The 12,011-nt window shown below is 47.1% G+C and overlaps 1 protein-coding gene across 1 annotated transcript in view; it reads left to right on the top strand.

The window, feature by feature from the left end:
* The window catches only part of LOC134336686 (phosphatidylinositol transfer protein alpha isoform-like), a 79,350-nt gene that overhangs the window by 54,479 nt on the left and 12,860 nt on the right, over nt 1-12,011 (top strand). The window contains exons 4-7 of the mRNA XM_063031045.1: nt 3,138-3,229; nt 8,912-8,919; nt 9,689-9,763; nt 10,682-10,765. Coding sequence (XP_062887115.1) covers nt 3,138-3,229; nt 8,912-8,919; nt 9,689-9,763; nt 10,682-10,765 — 259 coding nt within the window. The remainder of the gene's footprint in view (nt 1-3,137; nt 3,230-8,911; nt 8,920-9,688; nt 9,764-10,681; nt 10,766-12,011) is intronic.

Raw genomic sequence — 12,011 nt, 5'->3', positions numbered from 1 at the left:
GGATTTGTAAATATATTTAGTTGCTTTGCTACTCGCTGGTGAGCCAGCTGTGTTGCTGAAGTATCCAATCTCACATGCCCATCTCAGTAGCACAGATTCATTCCTTTTATGTACTGAACTTGAGAACAGAAAGAAAAACTACTTGGCCTAAATTTTCTGCTCTACACCAGCATCCTATCCCATTCCATCTCTTCCCATTGAAGTCTCCTATTCTCTCGTTGTGCTTTTACAAAGTCAAGTTTACGGTCAGATGCCCAAGTCCACATGTGCACAGGTATAATGAGAAACTGTCTGTGGTAACATCACAGGCACAGAGCATCAGATCATCAGCATTCACAAGAATAACAAATAAAATTACACAAATTACATAGGAAGAAACAATAAATAAAGTCCATTACAACACAAAATAATCTGCAGATGTTGGGGTCAAAGCAACACTCACAACACACTGGAGGAACTCAGCAGGTCGGGCAGCATCCATGGAAAAGATTGGTCGACGCTTTGGGCCAGAACCCTTCGTCAGGAACTCCTGACGAAGGGTCGTCAGGAACTCCTGACCTGCTGAGTTCCTCCAGCATGTTATGAGTGTTGTAAATAAAGTCCATTTTAGTGCAAAATGATCAAGGTAGTCACTGGTGCTAAAGTAGTAATTAGAGTTTTGGTTGGTTGAAGATCCAAATGTCGGAGTAAAGCGAATGAACCTGGCAAAGGTGTTTTTGACCAAGTTCCCCTTCAGGGCTCCTCTAATGTTTACCCCAGATTTTGTGGGAGAAGGGGGTTATTTACCCCTAGATTTTGCCTGTGGGAGGGATTATTTACCCTGGATTCCATCTGTGGAAGGGTGTTTTTTACTTCTCGATTCTGGCTGTGGGAGGGGTGTATTTACCCATGGACTCTGCCTGTGGGAGAAGGGACTATTTGCCCTTTGGTCCTACCTGTGGGAGAGATCAACATTCCCATCTCTGGGTGAAGAGGGATCTCCACTGAATACACCATCATTATCTGTTTTGTAGTGTAGACAGTGAAATTGTGAAGGTGAATTCCTGGGATGGTTGTGAGATGGACAGCTTGTTCAAGTTGTCCTGTCTTCAAAGACCTTGGCTCCCTTTGAAGTGACCCAAATGAGTGACATTGTAGTGCTGTCTTGCTCCAAGAAGCTGGGGCTGATCCTGCGTGTTATTTGTATGGAGTTTGTATGTTCTCCCTGTTATCATGTGAGTATTCCCTGTGTTCCACCCACATACCAAAGATGTTGGTTAGTTAAGTCCATCACCCCTGCTGGGGCACAGACTGTGGATGGTAGCTCACCAGAATCCTCTATCCGTCACCCCTACTGGGGCACGGGCTGCGGATAGTAGCTCACCAGTGTCCCCTGTCCTGGGCCAGTCTTTCAGGCTGTCCCCAAGTGTAACCCATCTTCGAAGCTCCTCCTCCCAGGGGTGAGGTCTTTGGATGGGGTTGCTAGTGCCATGCCCAACCCTCCTCCTTTCGCAACCATGATGGAGTTATCCCAACAAAGTGCTGATTAATTGGCTGTCTATACCCCCAGTGTAAGCAAAAGGATGGGTTGGGTATGTGTTAGTGCAGGGATACAGAGAAATGTGTAGAGAGGGAATAGGTTTACCACAAGAAGCTATCAGGGATGAGATGGAATGCATGACCACCGTGTGTTATTTAAAAGCATACGGTATACTGAATTGCAGGGTATACACAGTGGCCACTTTATTAGTACAGGAATGGAACCCGGTGAGGTCTTCTGCTGCTGTAGCCCATCCACTTCAAGGTTCAATGTTTGTGCATTCATCGATGCTCTTCTGCACATCACTGTTGTAACGTGTGGTTACTTGAGTTACTGTCACCTTCCTGTCAGCTTGAACCAGTCTGGCCATTCTCCTCTGCCCTCTCATTAACAAGGCATTTTTGCCCACAGAACTGCTGCTCACTGTGTGTTGATATGTTTTTCGCAGCACTGTCTGCAAACTCTAGAGACCTGTGTGTGAAAATCCCAGGAGATCAGTTTCTGAGATACTCAAATCACCCCATCTGGCACCAACAATCATTCCACAGTCAAAGTCACTTAGATCACATTTCTTTCCCGTTCTGATGTTTACAGCAACTGAACCTCTTGACAATGTCTACATGCTTTTATGCATTGATTAGCTGTAGCATGATTGGCTGGATATTTGCATTAACAAGCCGATGTACTGTAAAGTGGCCACTGAGGGTAAATTGGGTAAATGCAAGCAGGTTTTTTCACTGAGGCAGAGTGAGACTAGAACTGGAGGTGATGGGTTAAGTACGTAGGGGATTGTTGAGGGGAACCTGAAGGAAAGCTTGTTCACTCGAGAGGGAAGTGTGAGTGTGGAACGAGCTGTCAGCAGAAGTGCTGAATATGAAGGGCTATCGTCCAGATGTGTCAACGACCAACATCATCAGAGGATGTGCTGACTGTCACTAATTTCGGTGTCAACACAGCATGTCCACAACTTATTATATACATGTTTGAAACGTGGGAGGAAACCCATGCGGTCATGGGGTGAACGTACAAACTCATTGCAGACAGCAGCTAATTGAACCCGAGTCGCTGATGCTGTAAACTGTCACTCTGCTATGTCATTAGCTCGGGAAAAGATATGGTCCGACCATATCTAAAGTGTCATTAAATATAGGATCAGAATTGGGCTGTTCTACCCATCGAGTCTGTTCTATCATTCCATCATGGCTGATTTATTATCCCTCTCAATCCCATTCTCCTGCCTTATCCTTGTAACCTTTGATGCCCTTACTAATCAAGAACCCTCACCCTCTGCTTTAAATATACCCATTGTCTAGGCCTCCACAACCATCTGTGGCAATGAATTCCATAGATTCACAGCTCTCTGGCTAAAGAAATTTCTCCTCGTCCCTGTTGTGAAGGAACGTCCTGGTATTCTAAGCTGTGCTCTCTGGTCCTAGACTCCCCCCACTATAGGAAGCGTCCACTCTATCCAGGCCTTTCAATATTCGGTAGGTTTTGTTCAGATTCTAACTCCCACCGTTGATGACCATGTCCCTGTCCTCGGGCTGTGTGTGAGAAGCTTGTTGATGTCAGACTTGATGTGACTTGCGAGGCAGTTAAAAGCATGTTATTCTTTCAGCAAAGTACCAAAGTTTGTGCAGATATTAGCCCCCGAGGGAGCCCTGAATGTCCACGAGAAGGCCTGGAACGCATATCCGTACTGCAGAACTGGTGAGTGAACCAGAGAACTGAAGCAGGGTGGTCTGTGTGAGTGTGTGTTGAGGGCTTGGGACACAGTGTAGGTGAAACCACTGGAGTAGAGGTGTGTGTGTGTGTTAGGAAATCACCCACTGCCCAAGACATGCCCTCTTTTCATTGCCACCATCAAGGAGGTGGTTCAGGAGCTTAAAGACACACACTCAATGAATCAAGAATGGCTTCTTCTCTCCACCATCAAATTTCTGAACGGACAATGAGCCCATGAACACTACCTTACTTTTTTTTGCTCCCTTTCTGCACTACTAATTTTTTTTCATATGCATTTTGTATTGTAATTTAGTTTTTTTTTAAATTCTGTATTGCAATATGCTGCTACTGCAAAACAACACATTTCACAACATATGCCAGTGACATTAAACCTTCTGAAAATTACCCATGTTCTTAAATTATGTGACTATCCAGAATATTATTTTCATTATTATCGTTCATCAGCCGTACAAGCCAGGTTAGTCAGATTACAGATAGGGTCAAATATTAGCTTGGTTGTTGGAGCCATTTTTGGAATGGGGATCAGAGCTAAATTGCTTGGGAGTAGCATGTGCACAATGCTCGGTAAACGACAGCAAAACAAGTGTTCACCCCCTCCCCCCCGACTGACCCACTCAGACAGACAGGCCTCCAAACCCAGGACAGGCTGCCTCCAGGTCTCTGACTTCCAGTCCCTGGCCCAGACTCTCAGACATTGGGCCTCCATCCTCCATTCCCTGGGGGTTTTGTGTCTCAGCTATAAAAAAAAGCGGTTTAATTTCACTAAATCACAAGTAAAACCTGTGTTGTGAGAATGACAACGGAGTGTTATGATTGAGCGTTTTTTTTCTGAGTCATGTTACTAACAGGACACGCTGGGCATCTCACGGTGTGGGAGTGATAGCCCCTCACGCCCAAAAGCCCACAACCCTCCACTCACAGGAGGACCAGTCAATTTACCGCCCAATCGATCAGCCGTATGCACACCCACCACATTCTGGCAATCAGTTGGATACTGTTCAAAACAAACAGAAATCTAGAAACTCATTAATGGAGCAGTTATTCAGTCACACACTTTGGTTGTTAACGGGAACCTATTAAGCCATCCATCTGTACAAGGAATCCCTGCCTCCGCGTGACGCACAGTAACCAGGTTGGTCAGATCAGCAGGTTATTCTGCTGGCTTGGAAAAGAATGTCCAAACACCCTGATTCTCCAAGCAAAACGTCAGTGACATAAATCATAGACATGGGATTTTGCAGATGCTGGAAATCCAGAGAAACACACACACTGGAGGAACTTAGCAGGTCAGGTAGCAGCTATGGAGGAGAATAAACAATCTCCATTCTCAATTTAGTTACCGTTTCTCATTTTAATTATGTTGTCCACGATTTCCTCACCCCCGAATGATCCCTAACACAGTTCAGGCTCCTCACAGTCTGGATCCAATCCAACACTTTCCTGCTCACTTTCCCCAAGACCAGTGTTTTATTTACAGTGTCACTCAGATTCAAGTGTTCTGAATATATTCAGATAGAGTGGATGTGTGAGGCATTAAGATGAAGTTCTGCAGATGCTGGAAATCCAGAACAACATGCGCAGAATGTGGGAGGAACTCAGTAGGCCAGATAGTATCTATGGAGAGGATGTCTTGGGCTGAAACCCTTCGTCATGATTGGAGAAGAAGGGGGCAGAAGCCAGAATGAGAAGACTGGCAACCCTCTCACTCCTTTCCTTCTCCTCACCAACCCATCACCTCCCTTTGGTTCACCTCCAACTTCCCTTTCTTCCATGGTCCGCTCTCCTCCCCTATTCGATTCCTTCCTCAACCTTTACCTCTTCCACCTCTCCCCGCTCAGCTTCTTTCCTCATCTCCCTCCCCAACCCACCCAGCTTCCTCACCTGGTCTCACCTATCATCTGCCAGCCTGTTCTCCTTCCTCTCCCCCGCCTCCTTATTCTGGCTTCGTCCCCCTTCCTTTCCAGTCCTGGTGAAGGGTCTCGCCCCAAAGCATCGATTGCTTATTGCTCTTTATAGGTGCTGCCTCACCTGCTGAGTTTCTCCTGTATTTTGTGTGTGGTGATAGAGAACCACTGCCCCCCCGGTGACGGCCAGACCCTGTTCTCGAATCAGAGTGCTGACTGCTGGCCCTGTTATTTTTGACTTTTCTCAAAGTAAGACGGTTTCGCAGGTTTCCGGCTCTTACTGCTTCAGGCATGTCGATCACCTGATGGCTGAGGTGCAAGTTGACCAAAGTTCAGATCGGAGCAAAATAAGATCATTCAGCCCATCGAGTCTGCTCTGCCATTCCATCATGGCTGATTTATCATTCCTCTCAACCCCGCTCTCCTCCCTTCTCCCTGTAACCTTTGATACCCTGACTGATCAAGAACCAATCAACCTCCGCTTTAAATATATCCAATGATTTGGTTTCCACAGCCATCTGTGATAATGAATTCCACAGATTCACCACCTCTGGCTAAAGAAGTTCCTCCCCTCTTTTCTGAAGGGACGTCCCTCTGTCCTGAAGCTGTGCCCTCTGATCCTAGACTCCCCCACTATTGGAAACGTCCTATCCATGGCCAGGAGTTCCCATCCTTTTTTATGCTGTGGACCCCAGGTTGGATTACCCCTCCCTCATCTAGGCCTTTCAGTATTCAATAGGTTTCAATAAGATACACCCCCCCCCCCCCCCCATTCCAGCAAGTACAGGCGCCCAGAGCTCCTCTTTTCCCTGCAGAAAGTGGCCTCTTTCAGAATGTCACAACTAAAAAAACGCATGGCTGGAGCTTCCACACGATAACCTGAGCTGCAGCTTCTCATATTAAATGAGGTATTTGTTTCAAAGACAAGTGTATGTCTCCTTGCCGACTTTCAGAAGTATAATATGCTGCAGCTGAGCAGCCGTAACAAAGATCGCACGCTGGATATTCCTTTCTAATTTATCAGCCTTGTTCCTGCGCTGGTGGTGTGTGACATTGCTATGACACTGAGGTGATACTGGATCCCTGCAGTATGGTTAAACCACACACTGCATTACTTCAGAGCTATGTAAATATTTCATTAAGCCTGCTGATAAATGCTCAAGATTTTAAATGTGGGAAAGGGACTTTAAAATACGATGGTGCCGTCTCTCATTTCAGTGCAGTCAGAATGACTTCCACACTGTAGTGTATGGAGAGGGAGCAGCTATACTGGATTCCACAGGCAGCAGTTACCTAATCCCTTAGTGCTGGCATCCCTTAAAATGGCAACCAGGTTTTTCTCACTGCAGCAGAATCAGGTTCACTATCACTGACACGTCGCGAAATTTGTTATTTAATTTTATTTTAGAGAGTGCAAAACAGGGCCTGCTGGTCCAACAGCCCATCTGTTTACCCTGAGCCTAATCACAGGAGAATTTATAATGACCAATTAATTCACAGGACAATTGGCCTAATCACCGGACAATTTACAATGACCAATTAACCTACAAAGCAGTTCACTTTGGACTGTGGGCGGAAATCCATGTGCTTGTGGGAAGGATGTACAAAGTTTCTCACCGAGGACGTGGGAATTGAACGCTGACGCCCCGAGCAGTAATAGTGTCTCACTAACTATGCCACTGTGACACCAGGAGCACAGCTGCAGTATGGTGCCAGCCATAAAAACTACTTCCAATTACATTGAGAATATATATGCAGAAAAAGACCAAAATAGTTCATGGACTGTTGATGGCAGAGGGGAAGAAGCTGTTCCTAGAATGTGCATCTTCAGGCTCCTATACTTTCTCCTTGATGGTAGCAATGCAAAGAGGGCTTGTCCTGGGTGGTGGGGGTCCTTCATGATGGATGCATGGCCTGTTGAAGCTGTCCTCGATGGTGTGGAGGGTTGTGCCCATGACTGAGCTGGCTGAATTTACAACCTTCGAGCAGTGGCCCCTCCATACCAGACTGTCAAGCAACCAGTCAAAATGCTCTCCACAGTACATCTGTAGAAGTTTGCAAGGGTCTTTGATGGCATTCAAAATCTCCTCAAACTCCTCATGAAATCTAGCCACTGTTGTGCCTTTTTCATAATTGCATCAATATATTGGGCCCAGATACATTGGGTCAGTGGTGTTGACACTGACGACCTTAAAGCTGCTCACGCTTTCCACCGCTGATCCACCTCCTCGTGACCTGCCAGTCACATGGAGAATTTGTAAAGCCTTACGGCATTGCCCCTGGGAATACAGGCCTCCGTTCCAATGGATCAATTCCCAAAGAGAGCGTTGGTCTGTACAAACAGACCCAAGCCTGACTGCAGCATTATTCCTTCAATGTGCTACTGAATTCAAGACTGTTTAATGTCATTTCCAGTATGTAAGTGAATGGAAAAAGCAGTTTCTCAAGATCCAATACAGCATATAAGATAGTTTATATATGTTGATTGTATTCCATAAAGTAACACTAGGCACAGCATAGCGACTCTGACAGGAAATGATAAAAGTGGTGGTGGGGGTGTGTAGAGCAGTGAATTAGTGAACATGTTGATCAGTCTTACTGCTTGGGGAAAGTTTTTGAGTCTGGTGGTCCTGGTGTGGATGCTACGTAGCCTCCTCCCTGATGGGAGTGGGACAAACAGTCCATGAACAGGTTGGGTGGGATCCTTCATGATGTTACTGGCCCTTTTTCCAGCACTGTTCTGTATATCTGTCGTTGATGGCAGGTAGGCTGGTGTGGTAATACGTTGAGCAATTTTGACTACAAGTTGTAGAGCCTTCCTGTCTACCACAGTGCAATTTCCATCCCGAGCACTGAAGCAGCTTGTTAGGGCGCTCTCTGCAATGCGTCCAGAGAGTGACGTGAGTGTGGATATGAACTCCAGCCTGGCAATGTTCCAGCATTGTTTGGCTGTGAGCAAAGTCTCGGAGAGTTCACCGCACCCTCAATAAAGTGCCAGTACTCTTGTTTACTTTACAAAAGTTATGCTAACTATCCACTGATAGTGGGTCAGAGTTTCAGTCCTAACAAATGTGTATATGGAATCACAACTTTAGATGACCCAAAAATAAGCTTGAAAGGTGACAAATTATTCTTAAAAACTTCCCTTTCAATGCCCTTTAGTGTTTGTCCACCCAGTGCCATCATTAAGGACCCCCCTCACCCTTTTCCCATTGCTAGCATCAAGGAGGAGAGGTACAGGAGTCTGAAGACACACTCAACGTTTTAGTAACAGCTGCTTCTCCACTATCACATTTCTGAGCGGACAATGAACCCATGAACTCTGACTCTCAACTTCGTGCTCTCTTTCACTAATTTATTTTTTTATTTCTTACTGTGACTTAATAGTATTTTGTTTTATTATTTATTTGGACACACAGCAAGATAACCGAGCACAACGCCACACTGCCCAATTAAACCCGTGTGACCAGTTGATGGATTGCACTGTACTGCTGTCGCAAAATAGCAAATTACATCTTTCTGAAGAATGTAGCCCCTAATGACAGCATAATACCAGGGACATCCGTGTACTGAGATATTTAAAATGAGGGGCAAGATGTGCATGTGAAATGCTGCTGTGTCTGTGGTCCATGCTGCAGTGTTCCTGTCCTGGAGCCCAGCTCTATGTGATCCTTGCTGGTGTTGTCGGCAATGGCTAACCCCTCTCTCTCTCTTCTCTCCTATGTTGTTCTGCTGACTCCAGTCATCACGGTGAGTGTTTGGCCGCCAGTCGGCTGTGGCTAAATGGTGGAAGGGACGAGATTTGGTTTGACTAATGGGTTACCATGACGACATTTCCCAGTGATGGGCAACGGTTCAGTTGAGGAGGTGGAGAGGGATTTGATTATGGCAGAGAGAAGAAGCCAGTCTGCCATCTCAGGATGTCAATCTGGGTTTACCCCCACACAGAGCCAGTCTTCCCAGCTGCTGAGTGGGTCATGCAACATCTGGGCTGGTCCACATTGTCCACATGTAGGGTCAAACCCCTGCAGTTTCTTGTATCTCCGTGCTTTCCAGCAGCTGCCCTGGAATTGGAAGCTCCATTTATTTATTTATTAGGATACAGCACGGAACAGGCCCTTCCGGCCCTTTGAGCCGTGCTGCCCAGCAATCCCCCGGTTTACCCCTAGCCCTATCACAGGACAGTGGGCTTACTGCACCCAGTTTAGCTGAGTAAGCACGGGGTTGAAGGGCCGAATGGCCTTTTGGTCATTCTTCGCACCTGCCTCCACAAGGCCTAGCCACTGTTGGGTAAGGTGGGACTGAGCCCACCCATGACCTACCACCTCAGCAGGTAGTGGGCAGATCTGAAACGACACTCCTGTCGGGGGAGCTAGGGTTCCAGGGCCGGAGCTGGGAAGTTCAGCCCCACTGCATCCAGTCCACCAGTACTCACAAAAATGCTTTCTGGTTGGGTGGGGAGTTTGTAATTGTACTAGTGACATCATCCCAAGCACAACCCTTCTGCACTCTGTTACAGAACGAATACATGAAGGATGATTTCCTGCTCAAAATCGAAACTTGGCACAAACCTGACCTGGGCAATACAGAAAATGTGAGTCAGACCCACACCCACCCCGACCTGGACTGCAGTTTCTCTACAACCAAACCTGTGATGTTGTTTTCTGTGCCTCTGTATTTTGACTGATCTGTCAGGGTGGTATGCAGTCCAAACCTTTTTGTTCTGTCTCAGTACTTGCAACAAACAAAAATTAACAATTCATCCCAGTGTTACAAAGAGACAGACCCGTCCTCACCGGTGTTATACACTGACAGACCTGCCCCCACTGGTACCGTACCCTGGTGTTACACTGTGACAGACCTGTCCCCACTGGTACCGTACCCTGGTGTTACACTGTGACAGACCTGTCCCCACTGGTACCGTACCCCAGTGTTATACACTGACAGACCTGCCCCCACTGGTACCGTACCCTGGTGTTACACTGTGACAGACCTGTCCCCACTGGTACCGTACCCCAGTGTTATACAGTGACAGACCTGTCCCCACCGGTACCGTACCCCGGTGTTATACAGTGACAGACCCGTCCCCACTGGTACCGTACCCCAGTGTTATACAGTGACAGACCTGTCCCCACTGGTACCGTACCCCGGTGTTATACAGTGACAGACCTGTCCCCACCGGTACCGTACCCCAGTGTTATACAGTGACAGACCTGTCCCCACTGGTACCGTACCCCAGTGTTATACAGTGACAGACCTGTCCCCACCGGTACCGTACCCCGGTGTTATACAGTGACAGACCCGTCCCCACCGGTACTGTACCCTGGTGTTATACAGTGACAGACCTGTCCCCACCGGTACCGTACCCTGGTGTTGTACAGTGACAGACCCGTCCCCACCGGTACCGTACCCTGGTGTTATACAATGACGACTATCACATTCTATACTGACCTTGTGTCTGTGAAGTTGCTTGGACTCTCCCTGATAATCAGTCTCTCCTTCACCCTGAAAGGTACACTGCCTGGAACCCAATACGTGGAAAAACGTGGAGGTAGTTCATATAGATATCGCAGACCGGGACCAGATCGGTGCTCGGGTGAGTTGTTCACATATGAGCTTAGTCTAGCTCTTCTCCTGTGGAGGAGCACGAGGGAAGATGCAATGTTGAGGTAGTGTTCAGAGGAGATGTCAGGGGCAAGTTTTTTATGCAGAGAGTGGTGAGTGCATGGGATGGGCTGCCGGCGGCAGCGGAGGTGGAAACGATAGAGTCTTTTAAGAGACTCCTGGATGGATACATGGAGCTTAGAAAACTAGAGGGCTATGGGTAAGTCTAGGTAGTTCTAAGGTAAGGACATGTTCAGCACAGCTGTGTGGGCCGAAGGGCCTGTATTGTGCTGTAGGTTTTCTATGTTTCTGTGTTCATGGACCGTTGAGTCATTTTGGCGGAGGGGGAAAAGCTGTTTCTGAATCACAATGTGGGTCAAAGTTCAAAGTAACTGAAATATGAAAGTGTGTATATGTTCCAATGCTGTTCTCCCTGTTGGTAGAATTGGGACAAAGGTGCTGAGGGTCCTTCACAAGGCATCAGTTTCAACGATGGCCTGTGGCGAGGAGGCTAGTGCTCGTGAACCATTTACTCACTGCCTGTGATTTGTGAAACGGAGAGATTTTGGCACAGATCCATTCTGGGAGTTGCAGATTTAGCTAGGGGGAAACTCGGTTCCATATGGGCGCTAGCCTCCCCCCATTGAGGGCATCTTCAAAATCTGATCTTCATGAAGGACCTTCGCCACCCAGGGCATTACTACCATTAAGGAGAGTTACAGGAGCCTGAGGACACAGCCTGAGCCTTAGGACGGCTTCCCCTCCACCATCAGATTTCTAAATGGTCAGTGAGAACTCGCCATCATCATTATGTGCCGTGTCATATGATGAGGGAGATCACGGACCATCAATGTACCTGACAAATTTTTCGACAGAACTGTTTTGCCATTGCCAACTTCTGGGCAGTGTCTTTATAAGACGGGTGACCCCGGTCATTATCAATTCTCTTTAGAGATTGTCTGCCTGGTGTCAGGGGTCCCCAACTATTTTTGCACTGTGGACCGGTTTAATATTGACAATATTCTTGCGGACCGGCCGACCGGGGGTGGGTGTGTGGTGTTAATCACGACCGGAATATAGGTGATAAGTCAACAATATGACTAGAAGACAGGGGACTTTTGTCAGCCTCAGTTGTCTCTGCATTATCATCGTTAGTCCTTTTATGTCCCCTACCACCTCTTCCAAAGAAACTCTCAAGCGATGTTTGTTTTTTTACTCATCGAGTAGTTGTAGGTTAA

This window comes from Mobula hypostoma, chromosome 23 (assembly GCF_963921235.1).
Source record: "Mobula hypostoma chromosome 23, sMobHyp1.1, whole genome shotgun sequence".
Lineage (NCBI taxonomy): Eukaryota > Metazoa > Chordata > Chondrichthyes > Myliobatiformes > Myliobatidae > Mobula > Mobula hypostoma.
This window is presented reverse-complemented; position numbering and strand designations above follow the sequence as displayed.